Below are 26,116 nucleotides of genomic sequence, written 5' to 3' on the forward strand. Positions count from 1 at the left end.
TTTGGGTTGTTTCTTTTTTTTTTTCCTCCTACCACGAATAATCCATGTTGTTGGCATGCCCCAGTACCCAGTCTTTGGACATCTTCTCTCCCTACACTCAATTAGGGTTCTCATTCAATCACATTGCTTTAAATATTATTTATATATGCTTTGTCCACTATGTAGTCATGAGGCACATATACTTATTTAAATGTAAATTAATGAAAATTAACAATTCACTTTTTCAGTCACCCTAGCTGCATTTCTTTCTTTTTTTTTTTTAAGATTTTATTTATTTATTTGGCAGATAGAGACACAGTGAGAGAGGGAACACAAGCAGGGGGAGTGGGAGAGGGAGAAGTAGGCTTCCCACTGAGCGGGGAGCCCGATGTGGGACTCGATCCCAGGACCCTGGGATCATGACCTGAGCTGAAGGCAGACGCTTAACGACTGAGCCACCCAGGCGCCCACCCTAGCTGCATTTCAAGTCACATGTGACTCATGGCTACCACATGAGGCAGAGCACTTACAGAGCTATTATCATCACTAATGTTTTGTGAAACCCACCTGATCTGTATTCCAGTAGTTCCCAAATGTATCTCTCTCCCCTGAATTTCAGATTTAGGTAATAAACTTCCTACTCATCATTTCCCTTGGATGACCTATATATCTTAAACTTACCATGTTCAAAACCTGCTCCTCCCATGATTTTCTCCCTCATCTCAGTGAATAACATCTCTATTCTTCCACTTGTTTAGGCTAAAAACTTGGAGTCATCCTTAACTCCTTTCTTGTTTTCATATCCCTCATCAGTCAGCATATACATCCAGATTCAGACCGCTTCTGCCTGCCACCACCCTGGTTCTAATCACACTCTTTTACCCAGATACTGTAATAGCCTCTTAATCAGTTTCCTTTCTTCTGCCCTTGCCTCTCTCTGTATAGGTTGTTCTTGTCACCACAGGTAGCATGATCTTTTTGAAATCCAAGTCCCATATCTTCGCTAGTGAATGCTTAAAACCTTCCGGTTGATCCCCATTTTGCTCGTATTTAAAGACAAAATCCTTATAATAGCCAGGAAGGCCCCGTGGGAGCTGGCCTCTCATCACCTCTCTAATCTTGTTTCCAAAATAATTACTCTCACCCTATTCTAGTCACACTGGTCTATTTACTTGACTCAGATTATTTGTACTGCTTTCCCTCTGCTCAGAATGCTCTTCTACCATTGATATCAGGGAGGGCTTCACAGAGAGCATGGGGTTTTGAGCAAACGTCTTTGAAAGAAATAAAAAATTTGGATGAACAGAGAAGGGGAAGAGAAGATATTTTAAAGGAATAGTGTTAGGAAAAGCTCAGAAGTAGGAAAAATCGCAATATAATCAAGGGACAGTAGATTTTATCCTCTAGGAAGTAGAGAGTCTAATGCCTTTTGAGCAGTACAGTCACATATGAAAACTGTATTTTTGTTGATGAATCTTGCTGTTTTTTGGAAGCACAGTTGAAATGCAGGCAGTGACAAAGGATAAAGAAAAAGTACATATAATAAGGAAAGGAGAGTGTCTGCAGAGGGTGTGTGTGAAAGAAATTTCAGCAGCTTTGATTGAGTATGGGGGGAGATGGAGGAATCCCAGAGGCCTAAGGTCTTGGTCCTAAGTGACTTTCAGATTAGTGCTGAGATGAGCCTTGATTAGGGGGGCCACCAGGGTAGGGAAGGCTCTTGTGGGGAGATTCACCTCCAGGCAGTGGGGAGAAGTCCAGTTAGGTGAGACGTTGGTCCTGGCTGGTGGGGGGCTGGTGTTCTAAAGTCATGCCAAGAGAACAGGTTGGTCAGGTGCAGGGGTGGGGCAGTCTCGTAGGCACTGTTAACCGTCTCATAGCCAGCCTTTAACCATCGGGAAGATAGGTGACTCAGGGTCCCTCAGGGCAGTGGACAAGATTGAGCAGTCCTTAAATACCCAGAACCAAAATGGTGATCCAGTTTGCAGATTGTAGTTAAGGAAAGAGTTCAGTTTAAAGATCACAACCTGGTTGATGATTCCTGAATGGGAGTGTCTAAAATTTCCACTGTTTAAGGAGCCTAGAACAAGACTAAGCTGCAGTGAAGGCTAAGTAGACTCAGCTGTGAGGCTCTTGATGTTGCTGTTAATGTGAACCATAAAAGATTTAGTAGCTCATATTTATTAAATGCCTGTTATGTGTTTTGCCTTGTATTTTGAGCTTCCCATGTGTTGTTTAATGGCCACAATAGTTCTGTGAGAGAGATACTGTGTTTCTTTTCTTTCTCTCAGATAAGGAGATTGAGGCTCAAAGAGATTAATTTGCTCAAGGATATACTAGTGAGTGGCTTAGCCAGAAGTTAATCCAGATGGGCTCACTCAAGAACCTCAGGGGTTGGTCATCATATTATTTACTACTTTAGAGGTAGCTTGGCATCTGTAGTAGAGATGGGGAAGTCAGAACAAGGTTTTGGACGGGATAAGCATGGTGTATGGTGAGTTGGTGATATTGAGTCTGGAGCTACTGCTGAATAGTGAATGGGAGGTTTGAAGCATTGGAAATATGGGTGGACCTTGATAAGAAGGTCTGAGCAGATTTTCTACATCAGATAGTTGTGTGTAGAGGTGATGGTTGAAGACACTGAGATGGATGGGTATATGGGAAATATCTGTAGAGAAACAGAGGGCCCAAGTTACACCCTGAGGAATGCTGACATTTAGGGATGAGGAAACAGAGTTGGAGAGGTTGGGGGTTAGAGAGGCAGAAGGATGGTATCAGATGCAGAATGGTTAGAAGTGTCCAGCCAAAGAGGTTTGGTTTGTTCTTTGTTTTTGAAGATTTTATTTATTTATGGACGCCTGAGTGGCTCAGTCAGGTGAGCATCTGCCTTCGGCTCAGGTCATGATCCCAGGGTCCTGGGATCGAGTCCTGCATCGGGCTCCTTGCTCAGCAGGGAGCCTGCTTCTCCCTCTGCCTGCCGCTCCCCCTATTTGTGCTCTCTCTCTCTCTCATAAATAAGTAAAATCTTAAAAGGGAGAGAGAGTGAGAAAGAGCAGGAGAGGGACGGGAGGGAGAGGGAGAAGCAGACTCCCCACTGGGCAGGGAGCCCGTCTTGGGGCTTGATTCCAGAACCTGGAGATCATGACCCTAGCCGAAGGCAGATGCCCAACTGACTGAGCCACCTAGGTGCCCCCAGCCAGAGAGGTTTTAAGCAGACTGGGGCCTTGGGAAAAGACCAAAGACCATTTCATTGGTAACCTGCAAATAAAGGGGAAGGAATAGAAGCCAAGTTTCATGGAGCCCTATAGAGTGACTTTGAAAAAAATATTGATATTGGGGCGCCTGGGTGGCTCAGTCAGTTGAGTGGCTGCCTTCGGCTCAGGTCATGATCCCGGGGTCCTGGGATCGAGCCCCACATCGGGCTCCCTGCTCCGTGGGGAGCCTGCTTCTCCCTCTTCCTCTGACCCCTGGCTCGTGCTCTCTCTCTCTCTCAAATAAAATCTTTAAAAAAAAGTGTTGGTATTGAATTGGAGTAATTAGGTAGTAGCTGGAAAGAGCAGGGTTGAACAGAAGTGTGGTAGGAGAAATAGGGAAGTTGGTACTGGTGACTAAGAGGAAGAAGCTAGTGGAGGAGAATTATGCCTACGGGAAGGCCTGGAGAAACTGGATGTGAAGATGCAGGTGAAGAGGGTAGCATTGGAAAAATAAAGATTTGTTCAAGATAGGTCTTGATTTAAGAGGGCAGGTGCTTATAAAGAATTAAAAAAGGTAAGTGATCCTTAAAACTCTGGGCCTCAGTTTCCTCATTTGAAGAAGGGATCCTTCTAGTTCTAAGTTCTGCCATTTTTCTCTATGCTGTTAACACCAGCAGCTAAAAGAATGTCTGGATTTTTTAGGAATGCTCCCAGGGTCTAGTAGGCAGAATGGGTTCCAGTCCGGTTAACATGGTGATTCTTTGTCCAACACTACAGGCTATTTTAGGACCTCTAGAGTTATATTTGGAGCCAAGACCTCTGAAGATGCAAAGATTCCCTATAATGGTATTGCTGGCACCTAGCACAGTGTCTGGCACATCGTAGGAGTTTAGTGTATGTTGGACGAATCTGTCCAGAGACATGGGCTCCTGGAAGTAGGGGGAGCCCTAGTCATGAACTTGACTTAGTTTTGCTCACAATTTGTCAGTGTAGCTAGTAAGCAGGATTTGTGTGTGTTTTCTTATTATAAAGAAATTAGAGGTAGAAGTGTGTTTTAAAGATTTCTTGTGTTTCTGAGTTATTCATAGGAACTAAGGTGGTTTGAAAAGGGACTGGACATATGGGACAGGAAAGTGTGGTGGAAAAGAGCTCTGCAGAACAAAGGCTCAGTTCCACTGGAACTGAGTCTTGTGTTTGTTTTCACGGAAAATTCTTTTTATTTAACATTTTGGAAATCCCACTGTGATTAGTTCTGTTACTGTTCTATTAGCATCAGTTTTCATTTTATTTGTCTTTTATTAGGAATGGATTTTTTGAGGAAGCTGGTCCTAGTGAGCTAAAAATAGATAAGAAAAATAGCTTAAATAGTAAAGTTGTTGTGGGGTCACAAGATCTACATTTATTTATTTATTTTTAAAGATTTTATTTGAGAGAGAGAGCACAGGCAGTGGGAGCAGCAGAGGGGGAGGGAGAAGCAGGCTCCCCACTTATCAGGGAGCCTGATGCGGGGCTCGATCCCAGGATTCTGGGATCATGACCTGAGCCGAAGGCAGACTCCTAACTGCCTGAGCCACCCAGGTGCCCCAAGATCTATTTTTAATGCTCCTCTATTTTTCATGAATTATAAATCAAAAGTAAAAATTACTGTACAACTAATATGTGTCAACATTAATTTAAGTGCTGTGGCTATAACAGTAAACAGCAGAGACAAAAATCCCAGTTCTTCTAGTGGAGACGACAGATGATTAGATAAGTAAAGCAAATGTTTATTTGTCTTAAAGCAACATGGAATTGAGTGCATTTAAAATCCTGATAGTTAATTTTATAGAATTGAAGAGCTTTAGATTTAGTCAGTTCTAGAGGAAAGCAGTAGCTTGCTCCTGGCATTATAAAGAAAAAGCATTTCACGTCAGTGAAACCTTGTCCTGTGAAAGTTATTTGCTGTATATTCTACATTTTTTAAATGTTTGAGGTAAAGTTTTTTAAATTTAGTATTGATATTTTTATAGACTTTGAAACAGAGTTTAATAAGCATAATTTAACATTTGATTATTCACATCTATTTTTTTATGTAGAGTTGACACACAATGTTAACATTAGTTTCAGTTGTACAACATTGTGATTGGACAAGTCTATACCTTATGCTGTGCTAACCACAAGTGTAGCTACATCTGTCCCCGTACAGTGCTATACCATTAAGTATATTCCCTGTGCTGTACCTTTCATCTCCATGACTTGTTCATTCCCTAGCTGGAAGTCTAGATCTCCCACTCTCCTTCACCCATTTTGCCCATCCCCCAACGTGCCTCCCCCTCTGGCAATCACCAGTTCTCTGTATTTATGGGTCTTTTTCTGCTGTTTATTTTTTGATCCTACATATAAATGAAATCATATGGTATTTGTCTTTCTCTGACTTATTTTTACTTAGCATAATACCTTCTGGGTCCATCTGTGTTGTTGCAAATGGCAAAATCTCATTCTTTTTTATGGTTGAGTAATATTCCCTTATATTCCATATATATATGCATATATATATGTATATATATATATACACATCACCTCTTCTTTATCCATTCATCTATCAGCGGACATTTTGATTGTTTCTATAACTTGGCTGTTGTAAATAATGCTGCAGTGAACACGGGAGTGCTTGTATCTTTTTTGGTGTGTGTGTGTGGGTGCATATATCTTTTTATTCTCTTTGGGTAACTAACCAGTAGTGGAATTGCTGGATCATATGGTATTTCTATTTTTAATTTTTTGAGGAAACTTCCATACTGTTTTCCACAGTGGCTGCACCAATTTATATTCTCAGTAACAGTGTATGAGGGTTCCTTTTTCTCTACATCCTCACCAACACTTGATTCTAGCCATTCTGACAGATGTGAGGTGCTGTCTCATTGTGGGTTTTTTTTTTTTTAATTAGGGAGAGACAGAGAGCAGGGGGAGGGGCAGAGTAGGAGAAAATCTCCAGCAGACTCCCTGCTGAGTGCACAGTCGATGTGGGGCTTGATCTCACAACCCTGAGATCATGATGTGAGCTGAAATCAAGAGCAGGATGCTTAACTGACTGTGCCACATAGGCGCCCCTCATTGTGGATTTTTTTTTTTAAGATTTTATTTATTTATTTGAGAAAAAGACAGAGAGAGGGAGAAGCGGACTCTCCGCTGAGCAGGGAGCCCGATGCAGGGCACGATCCCGGGACTCTGGGATCATGACCTGAGCCAAAGGCGGGTGTTTAACCAGCTGAGCCACCCAGGCGCCCCCCTCACTGTGATTTTGATTTTCATTTCCTTGATGGTTAGTAATGTTGAGAATCTTTTCGTCTGTATGTCTCCTTTGGAAAAATGTCTGTTTAGGTTCTCTGCCCATTTTTAAATTGATTATTTGGTTTTTTGGTGTTGAGTTGTATACTTTCTTATATATTTTGTGTATATATATATTTTAAGATTTTATTTATTTGTCCGAGAGAGAGAGAGTCTGTGCATACAAGCAGGGGGAGTGGCAGGCAGAAGGAGAAGCAGACTCCCCTCTGAGCAGGGAGCCCGATGCAGGACTTGATCCCAGGACTCTGGGATCATGACCTGAGCCAAAGGCAGAGGCTTAACCGACTGAGCCACCCAGGTGTCCCTATATTTTGTATTAACTCTTTATTGGACATATCGTTTGTGAATGTCTTCTCCTGTTCAATAGATTGCCTTATGTTTTGTTGATAGTTTCCTTTGCTGTGCAGAAGCTTTTTATTTTTGGGGTAAGTTTATTTTTGCTTTTGTTTCCCTTGCTTGAGGAGACATAGCTAGAAAAACTTTGCTAAGGCCGGTGTTCAAGAGATTATTCCCTATGTTTTCTCCTAGGAGTTTTATGGTTTCAGGTCACACAAGTAGGTTTTTAACTCATTTTGAGTTTTTGTGTATCGTGTAAGGAAGATTCTTTTGCATGCAGCTGTCCAGTTTTCCCAACACCATTTGTTGAAGAGACTGTCTTTTCCCCATTGTATATTCTTGCCTCCTTTGTTGTAGATTAATTGACCATTATAAATAAGCATGGATTTGTTTCTGGGCTCTCTATTCTGCTCCATTGATCTATGTGTCTGTTTTTTGCCAGTACCATACTGTTTTGATTACTACAACTTTGTAGTATATCTTGAGATCTGGAATTGTGATACTCCAGCTTTGTTTTTCTTTCTCAAGATTGCTTTGGCTGTTTTGGGTCTTTTGTGGTTCCATACAAATTTTAATATTATTTGTTCTGGTTCTCTGAAAAATACTATTGATATTTTCATGGGTTTTACGTTGAATTTGTGGACTGCTTCTCTTTCTGTTATTTCATTATTAGTGTTGCTGTGGCTAGGACTTCCAGTACTATTTGAATAAAAGAGGGAAGAGTGGACATTCTAGGGGTGCCTGGGTGGCTCAGTTGTTAAGCCTTAGGCTCAGGTCATGATCCCATGACCCTGGGATCAAACCCTGCGTTGGGCTTCTGGCTCCGCAGGGAGCCTGCTTCTCCCTCTCCCACTCCTCCTGCTTGTGTTCCCTCTCACTGTGTGTCTCTCTCTCTCTCTGTCAAATAAATAAATAAATAATAAAATCTTAAAAAAAAAAGTGGACATTCTAGTCTTGGTGAAAAACTCTGTTTTTCACCATTGTATATGATGTTAGCTGTGGGTTTTTCATATATGGCCTTTATTATGTTGAGGTATGTTCCTGCTAAGTCCACTTTGTTGAGAGTTTTTATCACAAACAGAGGCTGGATTTTTGTCAAGTACTTTTTCTGCGTCCGTTGATTGAGATGATCCTATGGTTTTTATTCTTTGTTTTGTTGATGATGTATATCATGTTGATTGATTTGCAAATATTGAACCATCCTAAAATTTGTAAAGACCCTGAATAGCTAAAGCAACCCTGGAAAAGAAAAGCATATCTAGAGGCATCATGATTCTGGACTTAAGCTCTATACAAAGCTGTGGTTATCAAGACAGTATGGTACTGGCACAAAAACAGACATATAGGTCAGTGGAACAGAATAGAAAATCCAGAAATGGACCCTCAACTCTATGGTTAGCTAATTTTCGACGAAGCAAGAAGGAATATCCAGAGTTGGATGTTTAACCAACTGAGCCATCCAGGCACCCCAGGGTAACATTCTTGAGCTCAGAATCTGTCCTGGGAAGATAGCAGTGAACTTGACTCCTGGTTCTGAGTTTGTACTCCAGACTGCCATCTGGTGACAGAATGTCTTATTTGCTCTGTAATTCTGTTCTCTTAGGAGTCTGTGATGTAGTGGAAAAGTCACTCTGTCTGGTGGTCAGAAGGTCTGAGGTAAAGCGCTCTTTGGCACAGATTGGCTTTGTTATCTTGAATGGGTTACTTTGCATGGGCCTCCTTTTACTAGACATCAAACTAAGTAGCTTCAAAATCCCTATTAGTGCTAATAAGTTTTGATTTCTGAGCAATATGGGCTTCTACTGGTGTGTGGTTCCTTTTCTTTCCTTGTGCTAAAATGTCAGTGCCTTCTCACTTTGTGTTGTTGTTTTAAAGATTTTATTTGAGAGGGAGAGAGCACGTGTGAGTATGAGCAGCGGGGACGGGGCAGAGGTAGAGGGTGAGAGAATTCTCAAGCAGACTCCTGGCTGAGCACAGAGCCTGAGGTGGACTTGATCCCAGGACCCTGAGATCATGACCTGAGCCAGAATCAAGAGTTGGATGCTTTGGAGCACTGGGTGTTATGAACAAACAATGAATCATGGAACACTACACCAAAACAAATGCTGTAATATATGGTGATTAACATAACAATAAAAAATTTTTAAAAAAAAGAGTTGGATGCTTAACTGACTGAGCCAGCCAGGCGCCCCAGCTTTCTTTGTTTTGATGAGGCTATCTCCTGCTTTTATTTTAAGTGGATTGAATTGGTTGCAGTGGTTCTCATCCATTATTTTTTTTTTAAGATTTTATTTATTTATTTGACAGAGAGAGAGAGCACAAGCAGGGGGAGCAGCAAAGGGAGATGGAGAAGCAGGCTCCCCGCAGAGCAGGGAGCCCGATGCAGGGCTTAATCCCAGGACCCTAGGATCATGACCTGAGCAGAAAACAGACACTTAACTGACTGAGCCACCCAGGTGCCCCACATCCATTATTTTTGGATGATGAAGTCAGAACTATAAAATAGTGTCTTCCACCCTTGACCCTGTTGACACTTTGGGCTGGGTAATTCTTAGTTGTGGGGACTGTCCTGTGCATTGCAGCATGCTTAGCATCCCTGGCCTCTACTCACTACCAGTTTCACCCTTTAGTTGGGACAATTCATTTGTGACACATAGCCAGATGTCCCACAAAATTGTCACCTGTTGAGAACCACTGACAGAAACAGTGGCTTGCCTATAGCAATTATAAAGGGATAATTATTTACCTGTTTTTCTGATAGTCTTATAAAGTACCGTGCTATTACCAGCCTGTCCGGTGAATGTTTTTGACCTCTAGAGATGACAACATACAACTGGAATTTGCATGAGTATATAATAAGAACGCTGGTAATAACATGGTGGTTACTGAGGTGGGTCTGTTTGCATATCACTCCCGTGGGACCATAATAATGATGATTATAATACAAGGTTACCATTTGTGAGTGCCTACTGTGTACCAGACACTGTGCCTTGATGAAGTTTTGTTTTGTTTTGTTTTATACCTGTCTTAACAAGAGAAATGCTATAAACGCTGCTCAAGTCTGATGGACTTGTAGTTATCTCTGTCAAGTTTAACAGACTCATATGAACACATGACTTTTTTTTTTTAAAGATTTGTTCATTTATTATTAGAGAGAGAGAGGGAGGGCCTAGGCGGGAGGGATAGAGGGAGAGGGAGAGAGAGAATCTCAAGCAGACTCCCTGTTGAGCACAGAGCCCAATGTGGGGCTTGATTTCATGACCCAGGCCGAAACCAAGAGTTGTACACCCAAGTCACTGAGCCACCCAGGCACCCCCACCTCACATAACTTTTTTTTTTTAAAGATTTATTCATTTTAGAGTGTGAGTGAGTGGGGGGAAGGGGCAGAGGGAGAGAATCCAAGCAGACTCCCCTCTGAGCAGGGAGCCTGATCTCATGACTCATGAGATCATGACCTGAGCCAAAACCACGAGTCAGATGCTTAAGTGACAGAGCCACCCAGGTGCTCCTTCACGTGACTCTTGATTGGCAAAACTTGGTTGGTTGCCGGGAGTATCAAGTTTTATTTTTAAATCTTAACTGAGGTCTAAAGTAAGTAATTACTCCAAAGCTAGTTTTCATATCATACTTAGTGACTGAAGACTTGAGTTAAAATATTTAACATCTTACTTTATTATTGACTTAGTTAAATTGACTCATGTTGTACTTATATGGGCCTCCTGTTTCTTCTGGCCAAGATGACATCAACAGAAATAGTTGTCTCAAGACACACCTGAGAAGGGTTAGATAATTATGTTAATTGGACTGTTGTTTCTTGGTGAGCCTTCCTAGTTTAGCACTTGTTTGCTTTTGGACAGCTACTTCTCAGTTTCCATGTGGCACCATTTCCAAGATGACTTTTTGTGCATGATAATATTAGCCTTGAGTAATTCATGTATCTCCTTCCTCTTTTATTTTATTATGTTTGCTATTTTTAAAAACTCTTTAAAAAAACTTTTAATTGAAATATAAGTGTTCAGGTTGATGAATTTTCACAAACTAAACATATCTGTATAACCGACATGTGACCAGTGTCCCAGAAGCCTCCCTCATGTTTCCTTCTAATCATTGCTCCATGCCCCCAAGGGAAACCACTATCTTGACAAAAGGCTTAGCTTGATTTTACTTGTTCTTGCACTTTATATAAATGGGAGGATACAGTATTTAGTCTTTGCATAAAGCTTCTTTCACTCAACCTTATGTTAGTGAGATTCATCCTTATTGTGCCTTGTTCTAGCTTTTCATTTTCACTGTTGTATACTGTTTCATTGTGTGAATATTCCACAGCTTATCTTTTCACTGTTAATGGACATTTGATTGTTTCTAGTTTTGGCTATTGTGAATTGTATTGCTATGAACATATAAATGCATTTATTTCAGGTATGTATCTGATTTATGAATTGTTATGTCATATTGTCAGCTTTAGTGTAGACTGCCGTTTTTCTAAAGGTTTTATTTAGAGCGCTCCCGTGTGGGGGGAGGGGCAAAAGGAGAGGGAGGAAGAAACCCAAGCGGACTCTGTACTGAATGTGGAGCCCAACGAGTGTGGAGCCTGATGCTGGGCTCAATCTCACGACCCTGAGATCAGGTCTGAGCCAAAACCAAGAGTCGGATGCTTAACTGACTGCTCCACCCAGGTGCCCCTAGACTGCCAGTTTTTAAAAAAATGGTTGTACCAACTTGCATTCCCACTAGCAGTGTATGAGAGTTTGGGTTACCCTATAAGTTCTGTATCATTGGTATTTTCCATCCTTTTCATTTTAACCATTCTGGTGGATATGTAGTGATAGCTCAGAAAATCTCTGACAAATATCATCTATGGATTTGGGGCATCTTGAGCCTTTAATCTGTCACACCAAACTCAGGCACCCACCAAAGCCTTGATTATCTTTGCTGAGTAGAGTCTTTCTTCTTAGGCCAAGTGTGATCTTCAGTCTGTATTCAAAATTAGCAAATACCCCCAGGGAAGAAGACAAATGATGATCATCAGCTCACCCAGAGAGCTCTCCCATCTCTGGGATTTGCAGTTGATCCAATCCTCATTTCTTCCACAACTCTCCAACATCTTTGAAAATGTGATTTTCTAATTTATCATGGCCTTTTCTGTTTGTTGAAGCTGAATCTGGTTGCCATAGCCTATTATCCCATCCAGAAATGGAAGTTGTCAGAGATTTTTGGGGTTTTCCTCCATCCTTCAAAGGTTCTTCTGGCTGGTCTAAGAATTAAATTGACAGATTAACAGAATAAAATCAAATTAATTTTGTGTGTATAGGAACCATACACAGAGGAGAGGTTCAAAGACAGAAAGGTAAAATGAGGTATATATGACATCCCGCGCTAAGGAGAAGGATGAGGCCTGGGGCTGCAAAGAGCAGGGGGGCAGTTCCAGGGCAGTGAGAAGAACAGATGTTTGATAACTAGCTGTTCGCCTCCCATACACGAGTCACTCAGATACAATTTATTTCTGGTAATAACTACTTCCGGGGAAGACCCCCAATTCAGATTCTTGTAGGTAGTTATGGGAGGGGCCAAAATTTCTCTTGAGCCTGCAGGGTCTTGATTGCCTTCAGCTCAAAATAGCCCACATGCCAAAGTGACACATTTTGGGGAGACTTGCTCTGAACCCCTTCATACACAGTTATGTCACCTATGAATAATGTTAGTTGCTCTTCCCCTTCTTTCTCATGTTTATGTGTTTTATTTTTCTTGCATTATTGGACCAGTCAGAATCATCAGTCTCTTGTTGAATAGAAGAGAGGATAGTGACATCCTTTTTGTGGGGAAGGGGGTTGCAGGTGTTTACATTATTTTACCATTGAGTATGATGATTGCTGTAGTTTTGTGGCTGTTTTTCAGATGAAGGAATTTTCTTCTATTTCTAGTTTGCAGACTTAAAAATTGTTGAATTTACTTTTTCTGCATCTACTCAGATGATTGTGATTTTTTCACCTTTTTATCTGTTCACGTGGCTCACTGTATGCTTCTGAAAAATAGCCATAGCCCTACCATATATACTGTAGTAATTATCATAGTCCCTTTCATGCATGAGACAATTGTACATACAGTTCTCTCTCTTTAAACTTGCTATATATTTAATCCTGCCATACGTTTTCCTTTTTATTTTTTAATTGAAGTATCATGAGATAATATGGCTCTCAGCCCAGGGACTCTGGCAGATTAGAAGCATTCTTCCAGGCTCCTTTCCACTACCTATCTCTGTTTCCTGTGGAGGGAAAGGAGTAAAAGAACTGGAGCATTTATTTTGACCTATATTAATTTTTGGTTTCCTTGTTTTTGTTACTTGGGATTGTAAGGGAGGGGAATGAGATCAGGGAAGGGCTGTGGGGGTGGTAACTGGGAGCTGAGGAAGAAAGCCATATATGATTTCCTTAAGTACCACCTTCTGCTCTTCCCCTTCCCACGCTTCCTCTTTCTCGGTAGTTCCAGCTCTGCCACAGATCAATTGTGTAAATGCCCTTGGGCAAGTCACTTAATCACTGAGCTTTTATTTCCTCCTCTGGGGTTGAGGAGAATGACCATCAGCAGCTGCTGTGACCTGTCACTTAGGGAGAATGGGAAAATTAAATGAGCAGTTTATAAAGCATATGACACTTTAAAAATGAGAGTAATTGTTAGTATTGGTTTGTACTGTGGCATCTTAAATTTTCTAACAGCCTGAAGGCTACCTGTGGGAGAAGGAAGAAGGTGTGAAACACCCTCAGTCCTCAAACTGGAATTCTAAGAAACCTGTAGTTAAGTAACTGTGTGGCAAGAGGTATAAAATGGAGGTTTTGTTTATTTGCTTCAACCTCCATAAAGCCCCTATAAAGTGTTCCATGTTAAGCTGTCGCTTTTGAAATGAACAGCCATTGATATGTATGCACCAAAACTAAATTTTGCAAAAGCACTTATCTCTAAAATGATGCTGCTATAGGATTCCTTTATTTATTTATTTATTTTTCAAAATTTTTTTTATTTCAGAGAGAGTGCATGCACGCATGCAGGAGGAGGGGCAGAGGGAGAGGGAGAATCTCAAGCAGACTTCACACTGAGTGGGGAGCCGCCTCAGGGCTTGATCTCACAACTCTGAGGTTATGACCTGAGCTGAAATCAAGAGATGTTTAACCGACTGAGCCACCCAGGTGCCCCTGTAGGAGTCCTTTCATTATAACCACCTTACTTGTTCAAGGTTCATTTTTTCATGGTAAACTTCTTTCCAGAGGATGCAGAGTTAGAACAGTTGACAGTCTGCCTTGAACAAAGAAAGACAAAGCATCTCATCACAGGAAAATAAGATTTAATTGACAGGATTTTAGTTTATACCCACCTTTATGATCGAGCTGGTATAAAAAGTGAGGTATAGTGGTCCGTATAACTGAAGAGCCATGAGTATATGCTTCCCTGAGAGATGTTGTGATTTTTTTTTAGGTCAAGTATTTGAGAATACGTGATCTTATACTGAAGCATCCTAGGGCTTATACCATCACTACCTTGATATTGTCTCTCTTCTGTCTTCCTCAGGGAAGAAAGGATGTTTATGGTGTGGTTCTGATTTCAGGCATTTTTCTCCTCCCCATTCAGGAGCGCCGTAGGCAAGCTCAGCTTCTGCCTATGGTTTTAGGAGTGGGTGGATGGATTCCACAGAAGGGAGGTTTTGATTTATAATTTTGCTATTAGCATGGTCATTCACCTGTTCAAGTTTATAGGTCATGCATTTAGAAATTAGAAATAGATGAGATCTACCTTTAAATATGTCTGAAGCTATGGGGGTGGGTAGGGAGCAAAACACAAAGTAAAATTTCTCAATCTCCTGTTAAATAGTCTGTGAAACACTTAAAGAGATATGAGAAAAAAAGACTGTAAAAGGTCATCTGAATAAAAGATTATTTGCACAAAAAATTTCCTCTTGGTATGGGAATTTGGAAATGACCTGTTTGGGAATTTGATTTTGCACACCTGCAGTTTAGGTCTTTACTTGTCTAGATAAAAATCCGTGACCTTTCAGGGGAAGTTCTGGTTGTAGTTCTATTAACACCAAGCTCTTGTTTTTCTGCTTTATGCCTCCTGTTTTTTTCTCACCACCAGTCCTTTGCTCAGGTATATCCTTCCTTTTATTTGGCACGCTTCCACTTACTTCCTCTCTTTCTCCTCTCTCCCCTCTTAGAGTTAGGTGTCCCCTTTTCATTATTCCCATAGTGCCCCGGGAACAACTTTGTCACTACTTAAAAGATAATGACCTGTTTTCACTCGTCTGGGTTCCTTCAGAGCAAGGGCTCGGGGGCACTCATCTTTATAGCTAACATATATGATGTAGTGTCTGCACCTTAAGAGGCCTCCTTAAATGTTCCTTTAGCTGTGAGGGAGCTGGAGTGGACACAGGACTGGAAGTTAAGAGTTGAGTTCTAATTGTAACTTGCTGTATGATCTTGGACAAGCGATTTAAGTTCTCTGAACTTCAGTGTCCGTATAAGTAAGATGAGGGGACTAGCCCACTTGGGGATCTTGTTCAAATGCAGATTCTGGCTCAGTGGGTCTCTGGTGGGTTCTGATATCTTGCATTGTTAACCAGCTCTCAGGAAGGGCCAGTGCTGCCAGTCCATGTACTGCAAAGGACTAGATAACATGTAATGACTCTTCCAGCTTTTACCTGTTGTGATTTTAGTCATTGTTTTAAATTCTGAACAGAACTACAAAATATGCTGTAATTATTAAATCTCTCTCCAGTTTATCAGAATGCTGAACACTGACGGTGTTGTGCCTTATGAAGTTTCCAATGTATGATAATGTCACCAAAATGGAAAGCAGTTTTATTGCTCCTAAGATTTTTGACTTAGGTTAAAAATATCAAATAAGTGTCTGGGAAAGCATTTGAGTTAGCACCAGCCTGTCATCTGAAGGTCAGAATTACTCCTGAAGGATTTATGCTAATGAGGGAGCTGGGATGTGATCTCATGAGTATAAATACAGAGACAGGCAAGCTGTTGATGAATTCATTGTCAGAGGAGTTCCCAATCATTTCCTTCAGTTCTCCAGAAGGTAAGAATCAAATTGTTGTAGGATGTGCTGATAGATAGGCTGTAGGGATCCAGACTGTGCCTACTGAATATAGATTGCTGGGGATGGATCTTGTTTGAAGATGTTGGTACTGTTTCTTTTGGCTTTTACTTCCTCAAGAAGTCATGATATTTGATTTGGTAGCATTGCCAGCGTAGAAATTTATAGTTGTCCTTGATTTCTTGTACAAATGGCTAAAAGTAGTTGGATTAATTTTTATATTTGACTTAGAGAATAAATCCATCTCTTTGTGCTCAGTCACACCAGGGATATCAATCAGGCATGCCTTCAATATCTAAATGAGTTCTGTACATGCCTGTGATGAGCTCTGATGGTACATATTTTTTTCCTCTGAAAAAAATGAAAATCTGGACAAGGGGAATGTAGCCTGTAGTGGAGGGTGGTTATCTTACTTCTGATGAATTTTTCACCTCCCACAGAATAAGACCATCCGTCCTACGAAAGTGAGCTGTATTTCATCTCCCCACCACAGCTGTGGGTTGGACAGACTTTTTAGAGCTCCATCATCATCGTCATTACATTTTAGTCATTTGTAGTCCTTGGTTCTCCTAGGCCAGACTAACTGAGGCAAGCACAGTAGAGGGAGTTAGGTGGAAACAATGGCAATGGAATAAGAATACATAGCTTTTGGTTTTTGCTCCCACTTCGTGAAATCCATTACAAGAATCCCAACCCCTCTCTCTAGTAGAGCATTACAGGAAGGAGCGTAGGTTATTCTCTGTGGTACACACTAAGCTTTCCTATTTTCTTTTAATGCTGCCCTTCTTCTTGAGGGTCTTAATGGAGGCTGTCTCATGTCTTATTTAATCTTAACCCAGATTAAAGTCCTTGAAATCAGATACGTACTGAAGGCATTTGTTGTAGTCCAAACAGATTGTCCTTTGGGAAATACCTTAGCCAGGATTATTATCCTTGTGCCCCTCTTTGGAGGCTCAGGTAGATAATTTTCTGTTACCCTGTGATTTTTTTTTTTAACCACAAAACACCTTTTTTAAGACTTTGTACTCAGATATTTTCATCTGTCCTGAACATCGAACTTAATTGGCTTGTGACTAATGAAATAGAAAGGAATTGTTAATAATACCTATAGCTTCCAAATTGCTTTTGATTTTTCCAATGGTGATCTTATATCCCAAAAATGTTAGCATTATATTTTATGCTTTGTTTTTCAAGAAATAATTTTTACTATAAATAGGGCACGACTATTAGCACTATGTGATTTTAAAAAAACAGTATTATATATTTAGTATGACTTACAGTATTTTAAAATTCCAAAGAGTCTTCTTAAAAGGAGATCTAGACAACAATCTTAATAGGAGCAAACCTCTTTTTTTATCAGTTGTTACTCAGAAGAATAGTTAGATAATTTCAGAGAGGAAGGTATTCTGATAAAAGCAAACTGAATTTTTCCTTCCCTTATTTTCCATATATTTTAACACAAAAAATAAAGGTTTTATTGGAGATAATACTATGCCTATTTATGCCCCTTCTGATTTACCTTTAAATCTTAGACTTCTCTCAGTCTTTAAGGAGCAGACAGATCTACTTTTATATTCCAGGTGAGAAGAAAATATGCTAGCGTAGGGTCATTTTTCCTCTGTAGTCTCAGATGTTTTGGGCTTTACCCGATTAGTCTATTGGCCTGTTGATGATAAGAGGCTCATTTTTGTCTTTTGTATGATCCCCAACATAGACAAAAATAGCATATACTCTTATTCTCAAAAATATACATAATCCCAGACTCTGGAACATCTCTTCCTTGCACTAATACCAGACAGTACTCCTACAGAATTCTGTGTGCTAACAGCTTCTTCCCATCTTGGTAACTCAGCTTTCCTAGAGAGGAAAGGAGAGGACTACTTCACCAGATTATAAAAATTACTTGGGATCTTTCCCACTTTTTATTTGTTTGTATATACTTTTTCTTTTCTTTTTTTTTTATTTATTTGAGAGAGAGAATGAGATAGAGAGAACGTGAGAGGGGGGAGGGTCAGAGGGAGAAGCAGACTCCCCGCTGAGCAGGGAGCCCGATGCGGGACTTGATCCCGGGACTCCAGGATCATGACCTGAGCCGAAGGCAGTCACTCAACCAACTGAGCCACCCAGGCGCCCTGTATATACTTTTTCTTTTTTTTTTTTCCCTTACCTTCATAGTTTAGCCCAGGTCTCTTATTTGTATCAGGACTTCACAGGTTTTTTTTTCTCATTGGGGATTGTCGTCCCCTATGTCCTGAGCATGTGTGTATCAGACCCATGAGTTCTAGCTCTGTCCTATCTTTGAATATCATCAGGTTGAGCAGTGTTTTCCTTGATCCAATAATAACCTTTACACAGCCTCACATCTTACTTTAGTAAATATTTCTGAAATATGTGGGGAAGCGGTCATTCGTAATTAAAAACCCATTTTAGGTCAGCCCACTGACCAGCTCATCACCCAACCTATCCTGTCTCAAATACCCATCCATCCCAGGTGCTCTCCTAGATCAAATAGGACTCCACAAAAACAATATTGTTAGCATTTCTCTAACAGAAGAATGAGGGGTAAGAGAGAAGAGAGGAATTAATACCCTGTAGATGAGCTATAGAAAAAGTTTCCTCCAGATATTTTTTTTATCTGATGATGTGTTATATGGGTTTGCTTGATATTATTCTTTATTCTTTAAAAAAAATTAAGCCACAATGCAACAATTAATACTTTTTTTTCTTTTTAGTTTTCAAGAGAAGACCTACAGCAAGATGAATAATCCAGCTATCAAGAGACTAGGAAATCACATTATCAAATCTCCCGAAGACAAGCGAGAATACCGTGGGCTAGAGCTGGCCAATGGTATCAAAGTACTTCTCATCAGTGATCCGACCACGGATAAGTCATCAGCAGCACTTGATGTGCACATAGGTACAATTTAAATTGTGAATTGAGCTTGGTTCTGTTTTCTTGATCTAATGTTGACATTTATTAGAACTTTCCATATGTGTGCAAATAAAGACCTCCTAGTTACAGTTTGATCTACCCTACTTTGTACAATAGCTCTGTACAGCTATTGGCAATCTACATTTGTCAAAATCAAATAATCTTACATTTATTTACCAAGACATTTTGTTAGATTCTCAGCTAAGGTGATCTAGCAGCAAGGAAATTAATTCTAGTCCTTTACATTAGCAGTGGTAATGCTTTCACTTTTGTACACTTTTGGTACACTAGGAAATAATCATATTTTCTAGATTCTTGTGTGCACCTTTCCCTTTAAATTTAATGTGGCTTTAATCAATTGATTCTTACCCCATATGTACATAGGTGTGTTTCTTTTTTTCCTCTCTGAAAAGCTTTTATTTGACTCAATGGCATTTTAAAATTGACGAAATAAGGTAATAACCATCATGTATTGAACAAATAATTATTGCCAAGTACAGCATAGTGCATTTTGCAAATACTTGATTTGAGTTTGCACAGCTCTCTAGATTAGGTATATATAGAAAAAGTGACTGCGGCAAGATAAGGTATTGTGCTCACAATTTCACAGTCAGCAGAGCTGGTAACCCTAAACCTGTGCTCTTACCACTACCCTGTATTATCTCCTGCAATAAAATGTCAGAGCTAGAAAGTTCTAGCTCTTATGAAACAGTAAATTCAACTCTTTCTTTTCCTCCATTGTGATGTGTGAGGAAACTAATGTCCAGAGAGGTTAAGTAATCTGCCCAAAGTCACCAATTAATTAATATCAAAAGCTGAGGCTAGAATCGAAACAGTACCATTTTAGAGCAGCCTGTGCCTAACTTTCTCTGACTATATGATTGGAGTTGTCATGTTAATGGAAGTTGCAGATCATCTGCAATCCATCTGTATTTTATAACTTTCAACATAAAAAAAAGATTTGTGGTATGTATTTTTTTCTTCTCTTTCAGGTTCATTGTCAGATCCTCCAAATATTGCTGGCTTAAGTCATTTTTGTGAACATATGCTATTTTTGGGAACAAAGAAATACCCTAAAGAAAATGAATACAGCCAGTTTCTCAGTGAGCACGCAGGAAGTTCAAATGCCTTTACTAGTGGAGAACATACCAATTACTATTTTGATGTTTCCCACGAACACCTAGAAGGTGCCCTAGACAGGTAATGCTGAATACTGTATGAATTATCCAACTTTGTGCACTTTATTACATTAATAGTAGTAACAGTTAGTATTTTTACAAAGATGTCTTCACAGCTTTATAGCTTAACAAAAAGTATTTAAACCAGTATTTTCCCCTGTGTTTTATAAAAAAGAAAAAAATAATGGGTGATATTATATATCTTGTGGTAGAGGAAAAGTAATGGCATGACTTTAAACCAGTCTTTAGCCCTACATAATATTTTATTGACTTATAAAATTCTCACCAGCTCTCCCCATTCTAACTGGTATTCCATATGAAGCATGTCATGAAGAATAAACTGTAATAGTGTCATGGATTTCTTTTCAAACATGCTCCTATTCCAGAATGCTAGAACTTAACTATTCTGTTCTCCTTTAGTTACTCTAGTCTCAGGGATACTTAGTGGATATAGAATTTTTTTTTTTATTGAAGTATAATTGACATTGTATTAGTTTCAGGTATATAACATAATGATTCAATATTTGTATACATTACAAAATGATCACCATTATAAGTCCGGTTACCATCTGTCATCATACAAAGTTACAAAAAATTTTTTCTTATGAGAACTTTTAAGATTTACTCTTTTGCAGCTTTCAAGTTTGCAATACCTTATTATGGACTATAGTTACCATGCCATACGTTATATCCCCGTGACTTTTATAACTGGAAGTTTGTATCTCTTGACTCCTTTCACTCACCTCCTAAATCCCCTTTCTTCTGACAACTGCCAGTCTGTTCTCTGTATTTATGAGTTTTGTTTTGTTTTTTTACATTCCACCTATACATGAGATGATATTTGTCTTTCTCTGACCTATTTCATTTAGCATAATACCCCTAGGTCCATCCATGTTGTTGCAAATGGTAAGAGTTCATTCTTTTTTTTTTTTTTTAAACAGCTGAGTAGTATTCCATTGTGTATATTCACTGCATTTTCTTTATCCATTCGTCCATTCATGGACACTTTGGTTGGTTTCATATCTTGGCTATTGTAAATAATGCTGCAGTGAACATAGGGGTGCTTATATCTTTTCAAATTAGTGTTTTTTTCCCCCTTTGGATATACACCCAGAAGTGGAATTGCTGGATCATGTGGTTGTTTTATTTTTAATTTTTTTTAAAGATTTATTTATTTGAGAGAGCGAGAATGAGAGAGAGAGAGAGAGAGAACATGAAGGGGGGAGGGTCAGAGGGAGAAGCAGGCTCCTCGCTGAGATGGGAGCCCGATGCGGGACTCGATCCAGGGATTCCAGGATCATGACCTGAGCCGAAGGCAGTTGCTTAACCAACTGAGCCACCCAGGTGCCCTTATTTTTAATTTTTTGAGGGTTGTTGTCCACAGTGGCAGCACCAATTTACATTCCCACCAACACAGGGGTTCCTTTATCTCCACATTCTTGCCAACACTTGTTATTTCTTGTCTTTTTGATGATAACCATTCTGGATGGTGTGAGGTGATATCTCATTGTGTGACACAGATTGTTTTGACCAGCTGTTTCAACCCTGAGGACATTTTGTGAAAGTATTTTCTGGAGCAAGCTCCATTAGGCCGATTTAATTTCTTGGTCAACTTTCTACACAGCTAACAGTCTATAATTTTTTGTCATATTAGTGGTTTGACTCATTATCCAAAGTGTAATTTTTCCTTGATAACTTTTTATAGTTTTCTGTATTGCCAAGAAGGTATAATTCTGCAGCTTTTTGATGGGTCTGTAATGAATTTTGACTTAGCAGTTTTAGTAATAGCTTTATTTGCTTACTTATATTAATAATAGTCATCACATTTTTTAAAAAACCTAGTAGTTTGAATTTATTCCTTAGTGGAAAGAACATGAACAGGGAAGAGACATGGGTTTGGGATACATGGCTGGGTAATAGTAGCCTGTTTCTTAATTCTAGTTATGTTTCAGTCTTTAGGCAGCAGCTTTGAGGTGTAATCATCTTTTGTATGTATTCCCAGAAGACTTCCATTAATGAGTTCCCTGGGATCATACACTGAATTTAATTTCCTGCTTTACAAATGCTACAGCAGATGTTCATTATAATCTCTGTATGATGGAGGATGTCTGTTACTTGACTCAGAGGATTAAAAAAAAAAAACAAAAACACTTGTATAAGAGCATCTTTTTTTTAAGATTTATTTTAGAGAGAGAACATGTTTGTGGAGGGAGGGCAGAGGGAAAGGGAGAGAGAATCTTAAGCAGACACTGTACTCAGCGCAGAGATGGTCATGGGGCTCCATCTCACGACCCTGAGATCATGACCTGAGCCGAAACCAAGAGTCTGATACTCAATGGACTGTGCCATCCAGGCACCTCATGAGAGCATCTTTTTAAAATATTGATTATACCGTGTCGTTACCATGACCCTTTCACATGGACCTCTCCAGCTATGATATGTAGCTTTTAGGCACTTTCCCAGCTTAAGCATATTGAGATAGGTAAAAGAGCTTGCATGTCCAGAAATATCTGTTTCTCTGTATCTTTGATTATAGACTCCAGACAGATGGACTTTTCCTTTGGATTGGTATGTGTAAAGTGCTTAGCACAGTATCGTATTTACTGTGTGCATAAAATAAGTATCAAGTAGTGATTACAGTCTCTTTGGCAGCTGAACTGTGAAGTGCAGTTGCTGAGATGTCTATAGATCCAGGAGCCTGTTAGGCCCTATTCAGACAGCCTCTGCTTGTGGCTTCATCTGAATTCTGGATCTTGTTTTTATAGGATGAGGTCTAAAGTTTCTTAAGATTTACTCTATGAAATCATGCTTTAAATTGCAACCTGATACAGGAGAGTTAACTTATAACTAAAGTTACTTTATTTTTTAAAAAAGATTGTATTTACTTATTTATTTGAGAGAGAGCATGAATGGGGGTGGGGTGGGGGAGGCAGAGGGAGAAGCAGACTCCCTGCTGATCAGGGATCCTGATGTGGGCTCGATCCCAGGACGCTGGGATCATGTTCTGAGCCGAAGGCAGATGCTTAACCAACTGGGCCACCCAGGCGCCCCCCCAACATTATTTTAGTTTAAACTTTGGTACTACTAATAAAGGATAGCCTCAAGAGAAGCATTTGATTACCTTTATGTTAGAGTTACATGCTATGTTATTTGTTGAATCACTGGTTATTAAAATTTTTAAATTCTCTTAATATTTTGTAAAAGCCCATAATTGTGTCTTAGTCAAACTACTGTGTGATAGGATTTTCATTCCATTATTTTTAACCCACTAGTTAAAGTTTTTCTCCATAAGAAGAAAGGATATTCAAATAGAGCCTTTAAAAAATAGGTCACTTGGAGTGCCTGGGTGGCTCAGTTGGTTAAGTGTCCGACTCTTGATCTCAGCTCAGGTCTTGATCTAATGGTCATGAGTTTGAGCCCCATGTTGGACTCCACGCCCAGCATGGAACCTACTTAAAAAGAAATTTTTAAAAATGTAGGTCACTTAGTTTGTCCTAAAAATGTCTGAATCTTATTGCAGTTGCACCTAAAACTGTAAATTTAAGATTGATTTGCCCAAGAACTGTCACCTGCCTTTTCCTTTTTTGGAGATTTAGCCGTACATAAGGATTTTCATGACTTGCCAAATTGCATATCTTAAATAGATTGCTACAGTCTTCGTAAGTCTGCCTTGACTTTTTGCTGTTGTGATGTTTTGACTTATATTAAGAAATATGTATTTGGTTTTTCTGTCTGTTCTTGGCCCATGCCTCATAAAACCCTTGGAATTTCCTAAATGATGAGAGTATTAAATGTGTCTTTTGGTATGTTAATAAGGTGACTTTGGGGAAGCCCTTGGGTAACCTGAGGGGGGCTGGTTTCCAGGGCAACTAGCCCTGTGATTGGAAGGTTGGAACTTTCACTCCTGTCCCTAGACCTTCCAGGAGTGGGAGGAGGGGCTGGAGTTCAGTCACCAATGGCTTGTGATTTAATCAGTCATGCTCACGTAATGAAGCCTCCGTAAAAACCCAAGAGGACAGGTTTTGCAGAACTTCCAGGTAGGTGAAAACATGGAGGTTGGGGAGAGTGGCCTCCATGCCTCTTCCTGTGTACCTCGACCTGTGCATCCTTTCCATCTGGCTGTTCCTGAATTACATCCTTTTATAATAAACTGGTGATCTAGTAAGTAAGAGGTTTCTCTGAGTCCTGTGAGCTGCTGTAGCAAAATAATTGAACCAGAGGGGGTGGTGGGAACCTCTGATCTGTAATCAGTTAGTTAGAAGCCCGGGTACAACGTGGACTTGGGATTGGCATCTGAAGTGTGTCCACTGAGTATGTTTTCACTAATATCCCTGGGGTAGGTTGATTTCTCTGAATTTACATATGTCCAATATTTTTCTTTTACTTGGAACTTATTTCACATTTCTTTTCTCTTGGTAGCAATAGTAGTTTTTTTGGTTCTGTAGAATTCATATTTCTTATCTGTTAAGTTTCAAACATTTTTTAAAGGCCACTCTTAAAATAACAGCTTTTGAATTGTTAATTGTGTTTCACACCCTTAGGTTTGCACAGTTTTTCCTGTGCCCCTTATTTGATGAGAGTTGCAAAGACAGAGAGGTGAATGCAGTTGATTCAGAACATGAGAAGAATGTGATGAACGATGCCTGGAGACTGTTTCAGTTGGAAAAAGCTACGGGGAATCCCAAACACCCCTTCAGCAAATTTGGGACAGGTTTGTCAACAGCGGCTTTCATGCATTAGTTTCTCTGACCTCATTTAAACCCATGGCCTCTTTTCACAGTATTGTATTTTACAGTTCAGGTTAGAGGATTTTGGAACTCCCCATTCCTAGTTCCCTGTTCTTTATAAACTCACAGTCCTGAGAAAAGGTTGTTCTATTGTTGCTACTCTGTTATTGCTTACCGTACCCCTACACTTAACGTTATCTCTCTGGTCCCTGTGTAGGCATTTATATTTGTGACTTGTGACCTGAAATGAGGCTGAAGCTTAGGTGTATGAGCTTCATGGAGAAAGTGATGGGTTATTAAGAAGAGTGATTGAATATGAAGTAAGTTTGATGGATAAGAAGATATAAAATGGAATTCAGAGTTTAGAAGCAGTAAGAGTGAAGTCAGTGTAACAGGTGACTAGCATTTTGGCTGGTAATTCAAAAAGATGTCAAATGGGCTCTTGGCAATGGACCTCATACATAAAATTCTCAAAATTATGGTAATAATGACCTAAGCAATTATTTAACCCTCTAGAGGACTACTCTGGCCATCATTCAAACAGGGGTCTGAATATTTAAGGAGCACAGCGGTTAGAGATGTGAATAGAGGTTAAGTAGCATTTCAGAGAGAGAATAGATCCTTGTATTCTGAAGTCTACCTTCCAAATAGAAGTGCTTTTTTTAATGCTCACTTCAAGGCTTGTCGAATTGTCTTGCTCCCCTCACCTCCACCTCTACCCCCTACACATGCTTAGCATCCCTCATGGGGATGGTTCTGTGGGAGCTTGAACGCTGTAGAAGACACACCAGGTCCCTGCTCTCAGAGTGCTGCAATCTCCTGGAAAGATTAGAGGTGGGAATGACAGGAAGTAGAATAACATCAGTGTGGAGATTCTGATTTCATATTTGTACCCTTTTTCTTTATTCAATTTTTCATTAAAAAGTACATGTTTAATTTAAATATTTAAACAGTGCAAAATTCCTTTTAAAAAAAAAGCAAAAACAAAAACTCTTTTCTTCATCTACTCCTGCCAGTCCCACTCACCAGATGTAATCGTTGTTAACAGGTTGCTATGATTAAAATACTGCTTTGGGGATTATAAAATGGCATAAAAATAATAGATTGTTCAGTGCACTTACAAATTTATGCATCTTATATAACTTAATTTGGGAATGTTTTTTTAAGACTATAAAGACAGCTTTCTTTCAGTTTGGATACCATTCCAGTATATCCCAACAGCAGCCAGGGAATTAGCATAGCTTTGCAGAATTAGAAGGAGTTTTTTTTTTTTTAAGTTTATTTATTTTTTTTAGTAATGCTACACCCAACGGGCTCAAACTCCATGACCCCAAGAGTAAGAGTCACATGCTC

At 39.7% G+C, this 26,116-nt stretch overlaps 1 protein-coding gene across 4 annotated transcripts in view; it reads left to right on the forward strand.

Moving 5' to 3' along the window:
- The window catches only part of IDE (insulin degrading enzyme), a 98,447-nt gene that overhangs the window by 11,159 nt on the left and 61,172 nt on the right, over positions 1-26,116 (forward strand). For all 4 annotated transcript variants that reach the window (XM_028098436.2, XM_028098438.2, XM_088019793.1 and 1 more), the window contains exons 2-4: positions 18,659-18,843; positions 19,851-20,058; positions 24,578-24,747. In XM_028098436.2, the coding sequence (XP_027954237.1) occupies positions 18,659-18,843; positions 19,851-20,058; positions 24,578-24,747 (563 nt within the window). The remainder of the gene's footprint in view (positions 1-18,658; positions 18,844-19,850; positions 20,059-24,577; positions 24,748-26,116) is intronic.

This window comes from Eumetopias jubatus, unplaced genomic scaffold, assembly GCF_037043125.1.
Source record: "Eumetopias jubatus isolate StellerSeaLion01/CBP00866 unplaced genomic scaffold, mEumJub1_p1.0 scaffold_17, whole genome shotgun sequence".
NCBI lineage: Eukaryota > Metazoa > Chordata > Mammalia > Carnivora > Otariidae > Eumetopias > Eumetopias jubatus.